The sequence below is a fragment of the Megalobrama amblycephala genome, linkage group LG5, assembly GCF_018812025.1.
Source record: "Megalobrama amblycephala isolate DHTTF-2021 linkage group LG5, ASM1881202v1, whole genome shotgun sequence".
Classification (NCBI taxonomy): Eukaryota; Metazoa; Chordata; class Actinopteri; order Cypriniformes; family Xenocyprididae; genus Megalobrama; species Megalobrama amblycephala.
This window is the reverse complement of record NC_063048.1, coordinates 18945622-18969037: the sequence shown is the minus strand read 5'-3', so window position 1 is coordinate 18969037 and position 23416 is coordinate 18945622. Positions and strand designations below refer to the sequence as shown.

Here is a 23416-nt window from a genome sequence, read left to right as displayed (position 1 = left end):
GTTTTATAATAGTTTCATAGTTGGACATTCAAAACACTTAGGTCTTCAATATCACCAAGTTTGGTCTCCACCTTATATATCAAATATACCATAGTGTAGCAGAACTATCACATAATTTAAAAAAGAAAATGAAACATGAGGATGCAAGATGTGAGAAGGACTGGACACAAATACACAAGGTGATGAAATGAGAACGGGAAAACAAATCCAGTTAACCGGTTATATCAGCACTGCAAAAACACTCCACAGATCTCTCTTAATGTTCACTTTGGTCTACATCAAGTCTTTGATGATGGAGGTTTGGAAAACGAGTGGAAAAATGTGCACTGAAAACCTGTGGCCAGACATTTCACAAAAGACAAACGTCACACACGAATACACAACTGAAAGAGTGAACGGACCACATTTAAAGAAGAGCTGAAATAATGTTCCCTTGTGAAAAGGGCATGAAATCTCATCCAACGGACACAGTAAACTGACACGTCAGTCGTCTTTTTCCTCGCAGCGTTCACGTTTGCAGTGCAGTTCAAAGATGGGACGACAAGATGTGTGTGGAAAAGCATTCATTTCTATGGCTCACAAACTATTATCCAGATAAATACAGAAAATCTGTTAGAAATCGAGTTAAAATGTCCACTTGCGTTCTCCTCGTAATGATCGGGTGAGGAACGGAGAACCGACAGCTTTATTTAGAAAAGCAATCGTGACAGTCGTGCGTGTGATTCATATATATATAACGCTTGTTTTCAAATGTGTAGTGAATTATGTTTTAGTAATCTCAGTCTAGAGTCAAGCTACACAAATAGAAGTAGACATCTGTGTCGGTTCCATTACAAACAGAACCAGACATTTTAAAAAGGGTGCTTAAATTGCTGCAATTTTCTTTCCTATTCCTTCCACTTCTTTTTTCTTAAATCACTACAAGCATTGCAATGGCAAATTAAAAACAAAACACAAACAAAAGCAAAGAACATACTCTGTAAAGACAAATACAATCATGATTGCATTCCTTTATTTTGCAACAAACCCAAATTATTTGCCGTATTAGTGACAAAAACCGAAAAGGAAACCTCGGGTTTGTCGCTCGGTCGGGGCTATAAAGGTGTGTGTTTGTGTGTTTCCGTATGTGGGGGAACGCAAGAGGGCCATGTTGTAGTGTCAAGTGATGCCAACTGTTCGTTCGTTCGTTTACTCGTCTTCGTCCTCCTCTTCTTCCTCTCCATCAGAAAGAGTTGGACAAGCGGCAAGCTGCCGATAACCGTCCAGCCACTTCTCCACCATTTGAGTGACAAGCGGGTGGTTCCGCCTCCTCGAGCTCTTCTGCATGGCCACCAAAACCCCACTCTCCGTAACGCAGCAGTCCATCCACTGCCTCAACATCCGCTCCTGCTGCTCCTCTGTCCCCATCTGATGGACACACACAGTAACCAGAGAGCTTGTCAAGGTATATTAGCCAATCACAATGCCAGCTTTTAAACAGGTTCCAAATAAGAGTGCAACAGTCAGGTTCCAGAAGTAAGAATGCCATTCATTTTTTTTTTTTCATAGGGAAACTGATATTAACTTATAAACAGTGAGCTATGAGGCTGTTAATGTTAATCGATGGTATTTGCTTAAATTGAAGCCATCAGCCCACATTATTACAACTTATTTTTAAAATAATCATGTTTGACAGTGGAATTTGTGGTATAAAAACTACATTACCTATGATGCTGTAAAGAAAACATTCTACTAATAAGAGTCAAAACAAGCAAACTGTGCCAAAACCATCAATGTTGATCCTGGAACAACATTCCATTCCAGTCAACCAATCAGATTTGAGGGACAAGTTTAAAGGATTAGTTCACTTTCAAATGAAAATGAGCTCAAGCTTTACTCACCCTCAAGCCATCCTAGGTGTATATGACTTTCTTTTTTCTGATGAACATAATCTGAGAAATATTAATAAATATCCTGAGGAATCCAAGCTTTATAATGGCAGTGAACTGGACCAATGAGTATGAGCTGAAGAAAATGCCTCCATCCACATCCATCATAAACGTGTACTCCACACGGCTCCAGAGGGTTAATAGAGGCCTTCTGAAGTGAAGCGTTATATAAGCATATATCCATATTTAACAAGTTATGAAGTAAAATATCTAGCTTCCGCCAGACCGCCTTCCGTATTCAACGTACAAAGAAAGTGTAAAACTCTTACTCGCTTATGCTACATCCCTATTCAACTTATGGAAAAAGTGTAACTGACACAACAGCAGTTTACACTTTCTTCGCAACTTGAATACAGAAGGTGGTCTGGTGGAAGCTAGATATTTTACTTCATAACTTGTTTAAATATGGATATTTTCTTGTCTGTGTATAATATGGATATTATAAACAAACTCATCGCTTCACTTCAGAAGGCCTTTATTAACCCCCCTGAGCCGTGTTGAGTACACATTTATGATGGATGAATGTGGATGGAGGCACTTTCTTCAGCTCATACTAATTGGTCTTGCTCACTGCCATTATAAACCTCGGATGCGTCAGGATATTTATTAATATATCTCCGATTGTGTTCATCAGAAGAAGGATGGCTTGAGGGTGAGTAAAGTTTGGGCTAATTTTCATTTGAAAGTGAACTAATCCTTTAAAGTTTATATCAAATTTAGGCACTTCTACATATGTTATTCACCTCTCATTTCCCTCTAGTTTTAGGGATAAGTTATGGGTAGGGTTAGGTTTAGGGGTGGGGACAGGGTTAGGACTAATTTTCTGACAGGAATGTTGTTCCGGGATCAACTAAATATGTTCAAAATCACGGGGTATATATGTATATATATATACACACACAATTTGAATCCGATTAGGCTGTTTGCAAAGCTTTTACAAGATGTAATATAAGTCTAATAATATAACTTTGTAATAATTACAATGGTTTATGCAAGGCGCTTTGCTAGTTTTATATACTAATGGAATTAAAACATCAAGGTAACAAACTGCAAGTTATGATAAACATATATAAATACGTAAAGGGAAACCCATTAAAAACAACAACATCTTTTTGTATTTTTTTTCCCCATACTGAAAATTCAGACATAGAGCAAACAGGCCTTAACACCTCTTAAATATTCATGATCTACAGAGCGTTTTCGTGTCAGCAGAGCTGTTCTCACCTCCTGTGCAGACAGGAAGTGGATGTGCAACAGTTTTCGCTCGCTGTCAACCAACGGCAGAAAAGTGACAGTGACATCATCGTCTGTGTTCAGGTTAGCACCAGCACCACGATTATCGTAGCCATCGTTCTCCATGGCAACCAAAGCAGAAAAGTGTCCGCGCGTGTAACCCAGGGCGATAGGACTCTTCCAGCAGAAACTTTGCTCCCATAACAGAGGCAGGTATACACCTACAACAGCCAAAGCAAATAGTAATTACAGAAACTCTGTGTGACTGACCCCAAACACCAACACTCTGTTTGAAGTCAGCAGAGTGTTGATTGTTTCTGCTGGTAGTTTTATCATTATAGTAGCAATAACAGCCTGCCAGCTGCAGATATAATAGATCACACAATTCTTGGTCGACACAGTCAAACAGCCCACAGAATAATGCTAATGAGCTTACACTCATTAGTGTGAACACTGATAAAATTAATATAATCTTTAGACACGTACAGTGACAGATTCTTTATAACTAAAACAACACCTCAACAAGTCAATTATTTAGATGAGATTCAGCCATTTGTAGAATTTTTAGATTTAGATTTGTTTGTATTAGTTTGACAAATAAAAATCCTTCATAAAAACAGTAAAGTTAATATTGACACCATTATTATAAACATTTATTATAATAATTATATATATATATATATATATATATATATATATATATATATATATATATATATATATATATATATATATCCACTATACAAAAGTCACTTAGATTTTTTCATGTTTTTGAAAGAAGTCTCTTATGCTCACAAAAGCTGCATTCATTTGCTGCATTATATCAAACATGCAGTAAAAACAGTAACATTGTGAAATTACATTACAATTTAAAATAACTTTTCTATCTGAATTTATTTTAAAATGTAATTTGTTCCTGTGATCAAAGCTGAATTTTCAGCATCATTACTCCAGTCTTCAGTGTCACATGATTCTTCAGAAATCATTCTAATACACTGATTTGCTGCTTAAGAAACATTTCTTCTTATTATCAATGTTGAAAACAGTTGTGCTGCTTAATACATTTTTTTTTTTTTTTTCAGGATTCTTTGATAACCAGAAAGTTTAAATTGGCATTATATTGGTCATAGATATGAGAAATAGCTATTGAAAACAGAGCAAACTGCATGAAATATCTACACATTAGTGTAGCGTACTTAAAGGCAGCTCACCCTGAAAACGTGTGTATCCCAGCGTCTCTCCTCTGAAGCTCTTGTAATATTTCACACCGTACACTATGATGGGCCTCCGAAGGATGTGTGCCAAAACAAACACATGCGTCTGCTCTAAACTCGCACCCGGCTACAGACAGAAGAAACAAGAATACAGAGAGAGAGAGAAAGAGTATAACAACAATAAAATGGTAAAACAGTTTTTCCGATTTACTAGGGAAACCTCAATCCTCATTATGAATTACGAAAAAAAATAATTCAACATGAAACAGCGTTTGCAACTAGGGGTGTGCACAAATAGTCAAATATTCGATTTGTAATAATTATTAGAAAAATAAAAATACTATTCGAATTTTGCTACATGTTGTGTTGCTGGCCGTAAATGCAGTGAATCCATGACACATCCTAAGCATGCAACCTAAAACTCACAGTTATTACTACATGCATTGGGTGGCGCTGTGGAGCATGTAAACCAGATTGTATTTGATCACAGAATGTTGTTGTCTGCCTCTAGCGAAGTTTTACTTTGATTAAAATGATCTTAATAAGTGATCTTACTCTTATGATCAAATGAATTAACGTGTGCAAACACTGTTGGGTGAAACTGAGCTATCATAATATCATCACCACAATGAGAAATCATATGAAATCCAAACACCCAAAACCAAATTTACTGACCAGTTGAATGAGGAAGGACAGTTGTCCATCACTGCATTCACGACTACAGGAAAGTGTAGATGTACCGAGAAAAGAACTTAGCTGATAGCAAAATGATCAAGACATGCTTCCTTTAAGTTTCGTTGAGGGAGACGGTTTAAGAACAGAAAACAAAGTGCTGTAAGAAACTTCACTTAGCACGTTGTTATCTTTGTGTCCCTGCAACGTCTTATCAGACTAAAGTGCCACTTTCACCCGAGCATGCAGATATTCTTGTTTTTCTCAACATGAACATGTGAAACAATATAAACATGATAACTATATGCTGACTAAAGTGCTGACTAAAGTGTATATATATATATATATGCATATAGGAAACTGAAACACTGGCCAAGGATAAGATTCATGGAGGATTCACACCGGCCTGGTGGCCAATCTTCACCGATTTTAAATTCCATCAATAAGAGCAGGGTGTGAAGGATCAATTAGCAGAGTAATATCACATCTGAACATAAATATTGCAATCCACACAACATAATGGGAGACATATCAGAGTTCAAAAGAGGACAAATTGTTGGTGCGTGTCTTGCTGGCTTATCTGTGACCATGACAGCAAGTCTTTGTGGTGTATCAAGAGCTGTGGTATTCAGGATAATGTCAGCATACCATCATGTAGGACAAACCACATCCAACAGGAGTAACTGAGGACTCAAGAGGAAGCTGTCTAAAAGGGATGTCCAGGTACTAACCCAGATTGTATCCAAAAAATATAAAACCATAGCTGCCAAACTCACTGCAGAATTAAATGCGCACCTCGACTCTCCTGTTTCCACCAAAACTGTTTGTCAGGAGCTCCACAGAGTCAACATTCATGGTCAGGCTGCTATAGCCACACCTTTGGTAACGTGCCAATGCCAAATGTCAGTTTCAATTGTGCCAACAGTGCAAATCTTGGGCTGTGGACAATGTGAAACATGTATTGTTCTCTGATGAGTCCACCTTCACTTTTCCACATCTGTGTGAGTTACAGTGTGGAGGAACCCCGAAGAGTCTTAACACCCGGGACTGTTGCTGCACAGAGTGAAGCACAGGAGTGAATCAGTGATATTTTGAGCTGCAATATCATGGCATTCCCTACTGCACTTGATGGACGTGTTACTGCCAAGGACTACCAAACCATTCTGGAGAACCATGTGCTGCACCTAATGGTTCAAACATTGTACCCTGAAGGGGGTGCCATGTATCAGCGTGATAATGCACCAATACACACAGCAAGACTTGTGACAGAATGGTTTGATGAACATGAAAGAGAAGTTCATCTCCCATGGCCTGCAGAGTCACCAGATCTAAAGACGGGGTATTTTGGAGGTGCAAGTAAGAAAATATTTTCCACCACTAGTATCACATAGTGACCTGGCCACTGTTCAGGAAGAGGAATGGCTCAAAATCCCTCTGGCCACTGCGCAGGACTTTTATCTGTCATTCCCAAGATGAACAGATGCCGTATTGGCTGCAAAATGAGGCCCTACACCATACTAGTAAATTACTGTGGTCTAAATCAAGGTGTTTCAGTTTCATTGTCCAACCCCTGTATGTTCTGTACGATGATTGGTGCAGTCTGCTTTATTAGCATTTTTTTTTAATTCACTCTGCTTGAGCTTAAAGGTGCAGTAAGGGATTTCTGGTAAACATTGTTAATATTTGAAATCAAACACACCCCGACCCAAAAGGATCACACCCCTATCTTGGAGCCTCTGCCCCCACATTCATGTACACGCTATGCAACACAGGCAACGACTATCTGCTGTGCCTGCCACCCGAAGGTATGACATCAATAAGTGAAAGCAATTGGTGTTACTATGATAATTCAGGTCGAATGTCAAATTGTTATTCAGCTCCTCTACTCCTTTGATGGCAAAGTCCCTTCCATCCCAAAAAAAAAAACTATTTTTCATGAACAGCTCCCTACATAACATGATAATCCATGGAACTAATTACAAATGTGACAAGATTAAGGAGTTATAGCGATCACTAAAATGTGAACCAAGAGAAAAAAAACCTATTAGGAGTATGTTATCTCACTTTTCGGACACACTTTGGGAGTCGATGCTTGAAACGGGCGGTGGAGGAGGTTTAGACATTCTAGGCTTATAATAATAATAATGCAAATGAACAAACAAGCGAAGATGACACATGAGTATATTCAAGCAAAAGACAGCATATCTTAGTTCTGTAAAAACACAGCAAAACCAACATTACTCACGTATCGAGAAGAAACAAATCAACCTCTGCGTCCATTTTCAGGCCTTCCCGCTCAGATCTCTCCGGCGCTGGAAAGCTTCTCTGATATTAACACACGTCCTATCTCTTGCTTGATTGTAACCCTCCTTTTTAAAGTTATATTCCCCTGGCCTTTTCCTCTTTTGTATTTTCTCTATCATCTCCCTTTTTCTATAGTTGTTCTGCTAATGTCGGTCTTGTGCACTGAGCTCTCTCTCCTCCCAAATCATGAGTGTATACGCCACTTACTGCTGATTGGCTACAAGTGTGTTTTGTTGCTTGGTCTGATCCACTTTTCAACAGTGTTTTTCAAAAATTGCTTACTGCACCTTTAAATGACTTTGTTCTGTATATTTTTTGTTTCTACACATTGTTTAATGTTTTCAACTAAAAGATAACCTCAAGTTATGATGTAAGCTTGTTGTGTATATTGCCTAATTACAAACTTGTCAAGTTTATATCAATCAATCAAATATTTCTTTGTTTGTTTTTAGGAGCCCAAATAATAAAATACAATATTTTTGAAAAATGCCCATCTCCATTCACATCCCACCACTATTTGACATATTCCCAGCGAAAAAGGATATTTAATGATCCACTTTAAGCAGCCAAAAAGAAAAACTGTTTAGAGCTGTAGTGAGTTCTAACATCTTGATGAAAGCTTATGAAGAAAAACTTTCTGTTCCTTCAGAATAACATGCACTGCTGAATCGTTCACAATAAGACCACAAATGTGTCTTACCAATGTAAACAGGGTGAGTTTTGATTTCACGCTGACTTTAAGCACAATAAAACCGTCCAAAAATCTGTACGGAAATTACCAACTAATAGAAACAACGCTGTACATAATGTTCAAACATCTGTCTGACCCTCATCCTCTTGGTCTGTATGTGCGTGTTTCTGTATGAGTCAACTGCAGGTATCTCAGTAGGTGGTGAAATATTAATGTTTTCCCTGAATCTATCAGCCACTGTAAATCTGGTTGCTTACCTGACTAGCTAATGATAGTATAAACGCCCAGTCCTCCTGCCACTGCTCCTCCCGCAGAGAGAAATGCAAACCAAAGCTTTGGGAATACCAGGATTCCCACTCTTTCCAGCGTGTATAAAACCTAAAAAATACACACACATTATATCTGTGTATATAGGTGTATCTATATTACACCTATTTATATAAACACAATTGAAATTAAACAAGGATTACAACAATGACAAGATTTGCTGATGAAAATATGCATGATGCTGCCCATGCAAAACACTACTAGTGTGGTCTGGGTAGTTAAAGGTGCAGTAAGCGACTTCTGAGAAATGCTGTTGAAAGTGGATCGGAACGAGAACACACAACACACTTGTAGCCAATCAGCAGTAGGAGGCGTATTCACTCATAATGGGGGAGGAGAGAGAGTGAGCAAGAGGGAGATTTGAAGAAAGACTGTAGAAAGAGAGATGGCTGAGAGACATTACAAAAGAGAAAAGGTCAGAGGAATATTTATGGTTATGATCAGGCAAGAGCTTTAAGACCCGTTGTAATATTAGAAAAGCTTTCCAGTGCTGGAGAGACCTTAGCTGGAAGGCCTGAAAATAGACTCAGAGGTTGTGTTGTTTCTGCTCCATACAGAAGTTACACTGGTTTTGCAATGTTACACAGATCTAAGACATGTTTGTCTGGAGCTGGTGTGCTGCTGGCGACTAACAACAAACTCATCCTTGTATATACGTTTGTGTACTGTATGTTAATTTTTTGTTCTTACTTGTCGTTTGTTCGTCATCTTCACTTTATTTCTTATGAAACATTCATTTGCTTCACTTCAGCTATGATAAAGAGACATCCATTTTGAAGGGTGGAGCAATGAAGGGAGGGGTTTGTTTGTTTGGGTTGATTTAAAATACCAACAGTGTTTCTCAGAAATCGTTTACTGAACGTTTAACATGAACCCAGCCTACTAATTTCCTGTCTTACCAGTGAGAGCAGTCGTGTAAGCTATCGTTGAGGCTTTTCCTAAGGACAGAGTCTTTGTCGTAAATTCCCCATGTGGCCTGTAACACTGAATCCAGAAGGCAATCTCCCGCGGTCCGGTTCCACAGAGCATACAGCCGGCTGTCCAGACGTGTGTCCATAGACCAGTTAATGATGGGAGACTCCTCTTCCAGCTCTGAACACAGAATAAATCAGTTTCTCAACCCGTTTCTTTGCACACCCAGTGATACATTTTATTTCTGCTAGCTGCCTGCTGCTCTTTAGGGATGGAACGGAAATAGATTTTCTAGATCAGTTTCTTCTCAACTGGTGGGTTGCGACCCAAAAACAGGATGCAGGTCTTTTTCTGATCTGGAACAATACTAAAATGCAAATAAATAAATAAATAAATCAAATTTATGCCATCGTTAGCTAGACAATTGCAAACACGGCCAACATTGTGCAGACCAGAGTTTACAATCACTGAATTTCAAGACACGGTCCTCAAGTAAAACTAGTTGAGAAGTAGTGATCTAGATTTACATTTGAGCAACACATGTAAAACTCAAGTTTTAATGTGCTGCCCATTATTTTTTGGTTTAAAGTATAAAATAAATGCTAAAAAAAAAAAAAGTCACCTTTTTGTACATCTCGATCCAGGACCTCATCGAACAGTTTTTCTTGAACATTTGGAGGAAGGTCTTCAATATCTTTGGGTGAAAAAAAAAAAAACTTTTTCAGATACAACCCTACTATCTGTTAAATGGGACATTCACTTTTGAACATACTTTTAAATAGTTTTCCTTTCAAGCAGTGGTGTAAAGTTTTTGAGTAAATGTAATCAGTTGCTGTTGCTGTGTGGTTTGGTCACCCAAAAAATGAAAATTCTATCATTAAATTACTCAGCCTCATGTTGTTCCCAACCCGTAAGACTTTCGTTCATAATGAAATCTGAGAGCTTTCCTCCCTTGACAGCTATGCAACTACCACTCTGACACATCAAAAGGTTCATAAAGAGATCGTAAAGCTAATCCATATGAATTGAGCAGTTTAGTCCAAATTTTCTGAAGAGACATGATTGTTTTATATGATGAACAGATTGAATTTAGGCTATTATTCACATATAAACATTCATCAACTCACATCAGGTGTGGTAAACCGAAGCTCAAGCATGTTTGCTTGACGTGCAATAACCATTGAGGTTCATTCTTGTGTTACACAGTACGTTTGAGCTTGCGCACGAGGTTTGTTCTCGCATGTCAATCAGATTCAGTTCAGCTTCTGTTGGATTAAACCATTCAATTCATATGAATTCGTTTTTTTACGATCCCTTAATGAACTTTTTTTTAAGCGTCAAATGATAGTTGTGTAGGCTGTCAATGGAGGGACAGAAAGCTCTCAGATTTCATCAAAAAGATCTTCATTTGTGCCATTATAAAGCACGCATCCGAGCTATATATAATGGCAGTTAGCGAGACCAACGCGTCTGAAGCTGAAGAAAGTGCCTCCATCCACAATCATCCATTATAAACGTACCCCACACGGCTCTGGGGGGTTAAAAGGCCTTATGAAGCCAGACTGCCTTCCGTATTCAACCTACGAAAAAAACGGAACTGGCGTCACGTCAGTTGAGCTTTTTCTGTAAGTTGAACAGGGAAGGCATAGGACGTAACATAAGCGTTTTGAACTGCGAGAGGCATTACGCTTTCTTCGCAAGTTGAATATTGAAGGCGGTCTGGCGGAAGCTAGATATTTAACTTGTTAAATATGGATATATTTTTTTACACAAACACATCTCTTCACTTCAGAAGGCCTTTATTAACCCCCTGGAGCCGTGTGGAGTACATGATTATGATGGATGGATGTGGATGGAGGCACTTTCTTCAGCTTCATACTCATCGGTCTCGCTCACTGCCATTATAAAGCTCGGATGCGTCAGGATATTTATTAATATACCTCAGATTGTGTTCAGAAAGAAGAAAGTCATATACACCTAGGATGGCTTGAGGGTGAGTAAAGCTTGGGCTAATTTTCATTTGAAAGTAAACTAATCCTTTAAGAGAGTATGCGATTTCGGAGGAAGCCCATCTCTGATTTTGCATGACATAATTTTTTCTGCAGCAGTATATTTCTGCAACAAACGAAGGGATATCACAATCTACAGGGCATTAAGGGTACTATATCCTGTGCGTTTTGCCCTTACTCACCCAAACTTGTCAACATGGCTACTTTACATGAATGTACATAAGCAGGTAGTTGTGAAATCCCAGGTGTTTCATACATGAGATGAGGACAGATGAGGACATGACTGCAGCTGGTGATGAGAACGAAACCAGCATATCCAGTGCAAGTAGCCTTTCACTATTTCATTTTACTTAACATTATTTCATTGAGAGACCTTTTTAAAGAAATTGTTTACATATGTCCTTTTTGAGCACTCGAGCTTAAATGAGACTTGAGTGTTTGTAGACGTTTAAGAGAGGCTGTTGACCTTGATTTATTGCAATATTGAGATGTTCAGTTTTATTTTGATGTACATAATAAACGTGATTGCTCTGTTTCTTGTTTACACTGGTATTTCTCTTGGGTGCTGAGGAGAAGTAATGCATTTTTGAGACTATATTTAGTATGAGTAAAATACTTAAGTACTGTTAGAATCAGATACTCTAAGACTTTTAGGCAGGAGGTTAAAATCCCAGGGCAGGAGGTTAACTCTTTATTTATAAATTGTGATTGATCACCTGCTGGTAATGTGAAGGTGACAAGGTCAGTGAAGAAGTAACAGGGGAATTCTCCTTTACGCCTGTGAAGTGCTGCCGCCACCTCTCTGCGGATCTGTTCTGTCAACTCTGGACACACCAGAGCCGGTATACACTTTGCCGTCTGCTGAGACACCTGAAATTCATTCACAAACAATCAGCAATTTTATAATGTCACATTGTAAGCTGAACTCCCTTGACCCCCACATAGCCTATGCATGTAAAACTCTGACCTCTGTGAGGAGCACTGCAAGCATGTCCTGTCTTTGGAAACGGATGGCCAGATGCACCAGAGTGAAACCAGCATCAAACGCAGACGGGCGGTTGAGAATCCGCACCTCGTCTGCGGTCAGCTGACGTGCAATATCACCGCCTGATGACTTGTACGCCTCCACAGCCGCCAGATCTCCCTCGACTACACCTGATGAAAGTGTGCGTTACATATGAGTGAGTTGATTTTCACTTTCACAACTCTTTCATGTTGCAGTATGAATTTCAGATTCAATTCCCATCGGATCTATAGGATCAACAGGAATTTCCCAGAAGACAATGATTTAGAGATCAATGATCTACTCTAGTGCAAGAGAACAGATAGCTAACAGAAGTGTTTCTAAAGTAACAGAGCCCACGAGAGAAAAAAATCTGTCAGTTTGCATCAAACCATGTGCATACAAACCGTCTCCCACCGGCTTAGAGATGAAAATAAAGGTTTGATATCAGCTGATATCAAAAGATTTAGCCTTTTAATTTCCACTTCACATCACAGTTAAAAGGATAGTTCACCCAAAAATGAAACTTCTGTCATCATTTACTCATCCTCAAGTTGTTCCAAACCTGTATGAATATCTTTGTTCTGCTGAACACAAAAGAAGATATTTTGAAAAAATATCTGTTGATGGGCCCCATTGACTTCCATAGCATTTTTTTTCCCATACTATGGAAGTCAGGGGAGCTCATCAACTGTTTGGTTACCGACATTCTTCAAAATATCTTCTTTTGTGTTCAACAGAAGAAAAAAAATTCATACAGGTTCAGAATAATTGGGGGTGAGTAAATGATGACATTTTTTCGTGAACTATCCCTTTAAGTCACACTTCATAAATCCTGTAACACTTTATATAAGATCTCATTTGTCAACACTAGTAAAGTACATTAGTTAACATCAACTAATAATGAACATACTTCTAAACTAGAGCATCTAATACTAATACTTCTAGACTAGAACATCAATTAACCTTAGTTAATGTTAATTTCAACATTTACTAATTCTTATAGTGCTACTGACTTCACACGTTCTCTAAAAATCACCAAAACGCCAGCTGATTGAACACTGAGCAAAAATGATAAAGAAAAGAGTAAAGAGAAAACATCATGCAGCATTTGAGTGCAGATATAGACACTCAATCTAATGCAATGACATTCAGACATTTTTAAAATGTGGCTAAATACATTTTGGGGAAACTGTATCTGGCACTAATGGTGCTCAATTCTCACCAGCGCAGGCATTCAGGAAGAGCCAGTCGCTTCTCCGCATCCTGTTCCGGATCTGTTTGAGTTTTTTAAAGTCTGCCTCCTGCTCATTATCGCTGCCCACCGCTCCCGACGCCAGCTCGATCTTCACCTCCGCTTGCCCTTTACAAGCAGGGGGAGAGAGTTTCCTCTGCCTGCCCCGGAGACCCCCGCTCACCCCACCTCCCCCCGCTGTCCTTAAGTTATCCCGCTCCTGCTCGTTTACTATCGACAGGGACGTGGCGCTCTCCGCCTCTGAATCTTGCTGGGGCGCCTCGGGCGTACTGCTGGGTTTAGGGTGGTCACACACCACACACCTGAGACTCCTTGGCCAGTTCTCGTAGGTGCAAGCTGAGCATGGCCAACGCTGTGGGTGCATGTTGAGCCGATTCCGGTCGTTATACTCCTCGCAGGGGTCCGAGGTGACCGGGGAGGGTCTGGACCCAGAGTCCGAAGTCTGGGGGGCTTCCGACGGACTGAGCGGACCCTGTTTTGAGCCCTGCTGCCTCTGACTGAGGCACTGCGTGCAGCGGATAGCGCGAGGCCAGTTTAGGTAGGTGCACATGTGGCAGGACCATTTGCTGCTGGTCTCGGGCAGCTCATCTACGATCCGTACCCGAGGTCGAGCGCTGGAGTCGGGGCAGATGAGCAGAGTGGAGCCCCCCTGGGTGGTGCAGAGCTGGGGGTCCAGGCTGGAGCTGCTCTTGAAGGGTTCCTCAGTGATGATGGGCGCGTTGTGCCTTTGGGCCCGACACATGGTGCATTTGATGGCGGACGGCCAGTTCTCGTAGGTGCAGTACTCGCAGCTCCACTTCAAGCCAAAATCTGTCATCCTCGCTCACGCCAGTCAACACAGCTGATCGCCCCCCCTCCCTCCCTCCCGCCCGCCGGTCCTCCGTTCTTCACCTGCTTTCACTCGCTCACGGTCACAGAGCCTCCAGTTTCTCCTGCGATAATCACAGACAGGCAAAGATTAGTTCTTGCTGGGAAAGGAAATATGCTGATTGACAACAATAAGAAAAGATTTGATATAAAGTGGGCTACAAAAGATCAGCAGCAATTATCAGCAATATATACAGTCAAACCAAAATTTATTTAGACAACTTGAACATTTCATTCATTAATACAGTTTATTCACTATAGTTTAATAAAATATGACAAGATCTCAGAGTTAAACTGTGTCAGAAAAAAATTATCGTACTTATTTCAGATAACACTTGGTCAGGTCAAAGTTTCTGAATAACTTTTGGTTCCAAATTTTTATCAATTTTACTGGTAGTCCGCTGTATGAAGAATTTTAGGTAATATATGGTATAATATGTCACAGTTTACTTTATTTTGCTATCCTCACTTACATAAATGAACTATAGTGTGCTGCAGCCACTAGAAAAATATACCAAAAATATTAAAAAACATCTGAATAATTTTTGGTTTGACTGTATGCTATATAATTTATGGCCATGAAGATTTTTTTGGAAAGAAATTAATACTTTTATTCAACAAGGACGCATTAAATTGATCAAAAGTGACAATGAAAAAAGTTACAAAAACAAAAATTATGTTTCAACAAAAATATTAAGCAGCACAACTGTTTCACTGATAATAAGAAGAAATGTTTCTTGAGCAGAAAATCATCATATTAGCATGATTTCTGAACGATCATGTGACACTGAAGAACGAAGTAATGATGTTGAAGATTCAGCTTTGTTATTGCAGAAATAAATTTGGTTTGTCCACTTTTGCTTTAATTTGATTTAATCCACAAGTTTAGAATTGAGAGTGTTCCAAGAGCATCTTGTGCTTCAGTGAACCTTTAGAACAAACGAGTTACATGGTCGATGTCACAATTTTGCTTAAATTTGATTAGCGACCCAGAAATAGTACAGGATATTTTTATATTTAGCCTTTCTTTGTTAAAAATTTGTCAAAATCATGAATCCCAGATTTTCAACGTTGTCTTAAATTTTTGGAAGTACTAGGTAAAGATCATGGTATATGAATATGATAATCACATAAGTACGATCCAGTAGCTTTTTGCATTTGCAGTTTGTACTACTCCTTTTTTTGATAGACTTTGACTATTATAAGCTTCCATTCACTTAATTCAAATAATGATGACAACATTTAAAAGTGATACAAACGATGCAGATGACTGACAAAATAAACATTGGTATCAGCATAAATCATGATGACACAAGTGACAGTGCATGTACATTCTGTGCTTTTCTCCATGTCTCTTTATATAGTAACACACACAAATCTCTTTATTTTGTCTTTTCAATCACACCTTTCTCCCTCAACCTGAACGACCTTAATCTTTTCATTTGCTGCTGTAATAAAAACGAGCACAATACATTTATTCTGAAAGGCTTTTTAGAGCGGAAAGTTGTTCACGACTCTGGATTATTCCTGACAGTCCAAACAGGTGGGCTACGACAGAGATGAATCCAGCTCACTGGGGCAAACGGTCACATCCTTTGACCTACATTCCTACACTCTCATTTGGTTATTGGACTAGATTTTGGTTATTAACATTTGTTTAAAAAAAGAGACCATTTTTTCATGATGGCCTAGATTTCCCTGACAAATTTGTACTATGGTGGTAACATGGTACAGTGATGTTATGAAGATGGTAATGGTACTGAATGATTCACATATACATACCACAGAATTTACTTGGCAAGTCAAAGAATATTACCATGGCGCATGTCAAAAAAACATGGTATTAACATCATACAAGTACAACAACTACGGTATTTTCCGCTTTTGACTTACATTTTGCTATGCCCTACATTTTGTCAAAACAACAAACATTTAAAAGTTCACAACAACAAGCCTACTGGTTGTAGGTTCAATGTTTCGAAGGGTCAGCATCTGTCAGATTGGATAGTGAGCTGTCAAAATGCTGGACGCAATACTGAAACCGCAAAAATGCTATTTAGATAGGCTGTAGGTTTTGAAACACCTCTTATTACACGACAGGAAACCTGGCTATAACGGTGAGAGGAGTTTTTCTATAACGGGCGATGAAAATGGAATGCGAGAAGCATTTCCGCCGCTACAATGTATCAAGTTCAAATGTATACAGCTCAAATGTATCCAGTACAAACTCTGCGCTGATACATTGTAAACACTTTCGGCTCGCTTCGGAATTCCACACCAAGGTGTCGATTTTACCCGAACTATAACAACACCATAAAAGAGCTCTAGTGTTTGTATCTGCACTGTAAGTAAACACATAGAGCTAGAGCTACTTCAACTCAGACTGTACACTGTCCATTGACATTTTCACTTCCTTAAAAAGAAATAAACATAAAATAAATAAATAAATATTTCTATAAATTATACGCGAGCATTAGAAAACTAAAAAATAATATGTATGAATTTGCCCTGTTGCATATACTGTTACTGTGATTTTTCTCTCACCCCCCCTCCCAAACAGAAATAAAGGCCCTTACCTGTTTTCCCCCTTCACACTTCAGTTTGCAAACACTACCGTTCCAGAGTTCGCCCTTCTGCAAACCGAACGCCTGTCCTACCGAAACCCAATCCGATCGGGTCCAAATCCAGCTCAGCACCGACAATCTACCGCGACAGCAGAGCGATTCTGCGGCCGAACACCCATGTTATTTCTCTCCCTTCCTCTGAAACCCCAAACACCACCGCGATCTTCGGATCAAAGCAGATTTTAGAGGGTTTTAAACACCGGAATTCCCATATCTGTTGCCGTTGTAATACTAACTGGCTCTAATGGCGGCGGTACAGGAGCGGGGGTAAACCAAAATAAACCTACTCCGGAGATACTGGTAGGAGGGATATCACCTGGATCAGCGGGGACATATGATTGGCTCTCGCTCCGTAAACACTGTGAAAACCAATGAGGGCGCATTTCTTTCGTTAAAGGGCTTCACGGCATACTTCCTTCATAAGCAATAACAATCGGGAAACTGTAGCTCTCGATCCGCCATGTTGGCTCTAAGAATAACAGGGATAGAATATTAGGTTTCACTCTGGATTGGAGTCAAAATGGAGTGTGTTTCGTGTGTTCGGCTCCACTGCCAAGACCAGGGGGATGATGTCATCGTTTCAGAAAGATCTACCGCAGCATCATCTGCAGTGACATAAGGGCAGTTTGTCAGTGAAAACAAAATAAAAGAGTTGACTATACAGCTCCAGGGCCGTTAGATAGTTCTGCGTGTAGCTCTTTTATGTTAAAACAATAAATGGCGTGCACAGTTTTAGCTGAATAGTTAGTTCCTTTTACTAATTTATTTAGTAGATGCTTTTGTCATTATCAATGTATTCGTTTTATGAAGTGAAGACTGTTAGCTTTTGAATCCAAAAAAAGAAAGAAAAAAAAAGTAGGATATTATTCCTACATTTTTAATATCTTCTGATTATTTCTGTTTATGACATTTCTTCAGTCTGTCTCATATTAGTTAGGGTTAGGTTAGACATGGTCAGTGAAACTACATCTTTTTTTTCAGCTGCCTATCATGTTTCAATTAAGAAGAATATTTAGTGTTGCATCAGTAGTAAAGCGCAACTTTGTCGCCATCCAGTGGTTTCAATAAACTACTGCAACAGGATCGTTTGATCAAAATTCATCCCAGAATCAAAAAGGAGAAAAGCAATGAGATGTATTATATCATTATATACTATAGGATATTTACAATGTAACATTATTTTCATAACTATTAAACATTAAAAATTATTTCCCCTCCAAATTGTCTTTACAATTATGACAATATACTTTTTAAATTTAAGTCATTATTGCCTGATAATAGGCTTGTTCGAGATGCATCGGCGCTGCGCAGACCGATCGGCGAATGACATCAAAGTACCGCGAGAGCGAATTCAAAAGCATAAGGAGTTGAATGCTCCCCAATCATTCTCGCGGTACTTTGATGTCATACGCCGATCGGGCTGCGCAGCGCCGATGCATCTCGAACAAGCCTAATATTTCTCAAAAATCATTCACAACGCGTCGGTCACGTGACACGCGAGAACCAATGGTGTTTGGAGTCAATGTCGTCGAACTTCTAGAGGCGCGTCCCAACACAAAACTCGACCGCAAAGGCAGACTGAAAGACGTTCTCAGCGGATACCGACTTCTTTTGCGTTCTTACTTTTCCCCGTTTCGCCATGTTCTAAAGTGTGGCTTGAAGGATGCGAAGTTTTTTTTTTTTTTTTTTTTTTTTTTTAATTCAGTATTAACAATACAATACAACAACATCTGTTTATGCCAGGGTTGATACACAAAATACACTACTAAAATAGACATACAAGACAAACAATAACCACAACATAAAATAGAAATAAAAATAAAAAGAGACCAAATTACATGAAAGGATGCAAATTAAACATATTTAGAGAGTACAAGAGCGGTGTTAATAGCCTTTCTATTTTTAAGACCTCTTACAGTGGTGTGATATGAAGGATGCGAAGTTGCGAAAGCCAAAATGCAGACGACAAGTCACATGAGAGGAGGCAACGTCTCAGCGTCGCTGTGATTGGCTGATGATCACACTGTTAGCGCGGTAAAGCGAAAAGATGAAAGTGTACTCTGTGGGTCAGGTCCGAATCGAAATGAACTTTAAATGACTTGTAACACGATATGACCCGTGAACGAGACGGTTGTAAGCAAGTGAAGGCTGCACCTGCCGTGTTTACCAAGGATTTAGTGATTATTATCCGAAAACAAGGACAATAACAATAATAATAAAAATAGTAATAACAAAGACTATAGAATAACACAATAACACATAAAGTGCAATACGCAAAATGGCGGAATAAGTCCCGCCTTCTAAATAAGAGCCAATCTCCGATATGTAAAGTCATCGCGTCACTGCAGCTGCCGTTAGAAGCGAAGCTCCGGTTACTATAGAAACAGTCAGACGCGCGCCTCAGAAATGAGGCACAAGAGACGCGCATTTAGGGCTGCGCATGCGCATTAGGTTGATCCAGCCTGAAAAACACCGTTTTTTTGTCATGATTCGAGCGTTTAGAAACAATATTTATGAGTCATAAATATTGTGAGACAGTTGTCAGATTTCATTGGTGATTTCAAATATGAAATTTAACCGAAAGCTTTGCAAACAGGTTTGGAGAATTAGATGTTTCCCCAATCAAAGAGATAGGAGCTGCATGGATGCCCAGGTTGCCCGAGAGGCGTTTCAAAGATGGCCGCCGAGTGAAATGACTTGGGACTTTGGTAATAATAATAATAATAATAATAATAATAATAGTTAATGGCAGTAAATAAAAATACAAAATATTCTTGTTTTTGTAACACTTTACAATAAGGTTAATTAGTTAACATTAGTTAACTACATTAATTAACACGAACTAATAATGAACTTCACTTCTACAACATTTATTAATCTTTGTTAATGTTAATTTCAACATTTACTAATATTTTATTAAAATCAAGAGCTGTATTTGTTAACATTAGTTAATGTGACGTAACATGAACAAACTATGAACAGCTGTATTTTCTTAACTAACCTTAACAAAGATGAACAAATACAGTAACAAATAAATGTATTGCTCATGGTTAGTTCATGTTTTGAATTAGTGTTAAAATGTTAAACGCATAAACTTGTTATGATTTTGATATGAAACAATAAATAATATAAACAGGAATATTAAAATATTGTTTTACTATTTATATGGAAAAGTGCTGTTCCATGTGCCTTTAAAATGATCACCATATACTGTAACATTGTACTGTAATAGTATTTTTTTGTAAGGAGAGAGAAAAAAGTATATTTTGAGAGGGATGAAAGGAAAGAAGTGATTTTTAATATTTTCAAGAAAATAGTTGTATATTTTAAAGACTTTTAACAGTACATATTGCTCTTAAAGTAAATTTTAGTGTGTATACATCTGTGTGTGTTACTGCAAAAGGACACCACTCTGATGTTGTGCATCTGCTTTCACAGTTCTGCTTCCTCTCTCATCTGTAGCCACACCCACCGGGGCCCCACAGAGGGAGCACCACCCCTCTCCAGCCAATGGCAGTGCAGCACGGCCACTCCATCACTCCTCAGTTTCCAAGGTAACTGGGCTGCTCTCCTGAAAGGCGCTACATCATCAGCATCCGTCCAGCGAGGGCTGCTTGAGGCAGGCAGCCCTGCAGTGGATCGTATAGCAGGCACCTCCCTCACACAACCGCACTGGATGGAAAAATGGAGTAGATAGTGTTATGGTGAGTACCGGCTTCTGTCTTCTGCTCTTACGGGCTGCTGGATTTATGCTTCTTTTTATCAAAAGCAGGGTAGATTTGAGCATGAATGAGATATGGTACTAGCAAGAGGTTTTACTTTATCTGAAGGGAAATTGTGGAGAGAGAGCATTGTTGAAGTGGCCTGCATAGGAAGGACCTGACGCATGCACAAATAGTATCCACAAGGGGGGCCAAACATACATTGAAGCCTTTTAAAGCCTTTCTATTTGCAGTATTGGTATTTCTGGTAGGGAATGTGAGCTTGTCAGTTTGTATTCTCCACCCACCATACACGGAAGCGTGGCCCAGTGTTTTCAGCTCAATAGCCCTGCTTGTTTGTTTGTGTCAAGCACGTTTCTAGGTCTCCGTTACAGGGTAGGGAACGCAGGATTTAACGAGCAGTTCAAGGTGCATGTGGTCCGGTGGGCACGCCTGTGTCATTGCTTGGTCATGGCTCTCTCTCCTTTAGATGCTGCCTCGTCACCTTAGGCCCAAACACACGCCCTGCAAGGGTGGTGTTGCATGACAGATGCTCTGAGATATTAGAATGGATTTGTTTCCTTCCTCCTGATAAGGCCGCATGTGTGCGTCCTAAGGTGTGGTGTTGCACCACAGGCTTCGAAATAGAATTCATGGTTAACTATGTTTGACTAGTTAATTTGGTGGAAAAGGATGTTTGACTAGATGGTTTTCAGTAAACAGTAAACATGCTACAGTATATACATAATATATACTGTATACATACAATGCGCTATCACACCTCTGTATGTAATGAAATGCTTCAAATGTAATACTTTTTTCAGCAAAACATTTGAAAGCTGAAATGTTAATTTTGTAGTATTTGGAAAGGAATGTCTTTTTGCTTTGATGACATTGAGCACTCTAGCTGGTATGGACTCCAAAACATCATGATCATGTTATCTAGGATCATTTAAATTGAATTTCCAGTGGACATATTGTGCTCTTTTAATAGAAGACATTATAAGTATCATTGTGACATTAATATGTCACAAATTCACTTGCTAGAAATATTTGTTATTCATATATTGTTATAATTTTTTATTTGTTTTAAACTTTTTAATATTATAAAACAGTTTCCATGTTTTAATTCCAGGTTTAAATAAATAAATAATGAATATTTTAAATAATAAATGTTTGATTTTATAATTTTTTTAAATTTCAGATTTTCAATGTGGTCTCAGACTTTTGGACCTTGGACTTTCAGTGGGGTTAGAATATTTAAAATATTTATTTATTTGTTTAAACTACATTGAATATATAAAATATATAACATATATATAAAAAAGTAAATCATTAGACTGAAATAGTTAAAAATATGAATTGTGAATATAATAATAATAGTAATAATTTGGATGATTGCTTGACCTAGATATGATAGGCTGCTCAAATAATTGAAATGTTTAAAATGTAATAATTTATCCAAACAGAAGTGTATATGTTCAAACCAGTTGTTGATCTATACATAATAAATAATACAAATGTACTATATTCCCAGTTTATGTACTGTATGTATGTAATGGTGTAGGTGAAGAGTAGGTAAGTAGTAATACATTACAGTTAAGTGAGTAAACAATTGAAAGGGAATTCATGTTATAAATGCACTAGATAATATGAATTTGAGTCTGTTGAAGTATTGAGTTTTGTCTTAATCTTGTCCTTATGATGTGCTTGTGTGTGTGTCTAGAAGTTTCTTAAATCTCCTAAGATAGCTGTGTATTTCAGTTCTGTATAGGCACTGTTGCAATTGTTCACAGCCACCGTCCTGGGTTTTGGGAAACGATTCCTCTGTGATTCGCCCCTCCCTCTCCCACGAGACCCTGTTTTATTATGGTGATGAGCATTTGTGCTTTAGCAGGGTTAGACGCTTGTCTGTGTCTGCGTGGAAGAATATTCTGTGTAACTGTCTGTTTTTGTTGCACGACAAGCCCTCTGAGCTTGTTATGACGGGGACCAGATGACCCAGAATACTGGGGTGAGATCTGTGATCTTGAGAGCTGAGGACCCTTCTAAGGCTTTTAGCACTGTGTTGTGTGTGCAGACAGACTGAAATTAGCACAGACATGCTGAAAACGTTTTACAGTTTAGCAGACTTTTGCGCAGGGTAGCATGCTTTCATGGCAGATTCTGTGTCTTTAAACGTCCTGACTTAGTAAAACTGTAAAATAAGCTTTTTAAGTGCCATACCCAAACACAGTTTAAGCCTGACTTTAACTATGGTTTGTTTGCATTTAAAAGCTGTTAGTGATATATAATTCAAATAGTGATATATTTTTGGCTTAATCCAGCTCATTGATGGTGGTATCAAGGTCTCAATTAATTTCCCATTTGGACACAAAGTGTAGTCAGTCTGTCTCTGTATCATGTCCACACACTTCTGTCATCATTCAAATATAATGAGAGCAGCTGCCATCTAACTTCACCACCCAGGGTGTGGCAGCAGTCGGTCGGGCAAAGCTTGAGTATTCTCAGCAAGCTTTGAAATATATTTAATAATGCTTAAAAAGTTAGAATTTATCACCCTCAATGTTGTTAAATGTTTTAATCTAGATGTTTCATAGAATGTTTCAATTTCAATATAGAAACTATATTTAATCAATAATGTTTCCAATACACAGTGAATCTGAATCACTTTTC

The 23416-nt window shown here is 38.7% G+C and overlaps 2 protein-coding genes across 5 annotated transcripts in view; one reads left to right on the top strand and one right to left on the bottom strand.

Annotated features, from left to right (window-relative positions):
- Positions 1-990: 990 nt before the first annotated feature.
- On the bottom strand, positions 991-17369 carry zranb1b (zinc finger, RAN-binding domain containing 1b). 2 transcript variants are annotated; one of them, XM_048190986.1, is made up of 10 exons: positions 16992-17369; positions 13519-14480; positions 12258-12445; positions 12007-12160; positions 9904-9975; positions 9269-9461; positions 8300-8420; positions 4373-4502; positions 3153-3382; positions 991-1407 (listed from the first exon to the last, which is right to left on the bottom strand). In XM_048190986.1, the coding sequence occupies exons 2-10, from the start codon at positions 14363-14365 to the stop codon at positions 1189-1191; spliced, it is 2154 nt and encodes a 717-aa protein (XP_048046943.1). In that variant the 5' UTR covers positions 14366-14480; positions 16992-17369; the 3' UTR covers positions 991-1188. The 2 variants fall into 2 exon arrangements, with proteins under 2 accessions (XP_048046943.1, XP_048046944.1); XM_048190987.1 differs by lacking the exon at positions 16992-17369 and adding an exon at positions 16309-16567.
- A 2189-nt stretch (positions 17370-19558) lies between these two features.
- akap6 (A kinase (PRKA) anchor protein 6) overlaps positions 19559-23416 on the top strand; it is a 162477-nt gene continuing 158619 nt past the window's right edge. The window contains exons 1-2 of one of the 3 annotated variants that reach the window (XM_048190983.1): positions 19559-19747; positions 20478-20743. The gene's annotated coding sequence lies outside the window, so the exon portion shown is untranslated. The remainder of the gene's footprint in view (positions 19748-20477; positions 20744-23416) is intronic. The other 2 variants (XM_048190982.1, XM_048190981.1) reach the window with 2 other exon arrangements.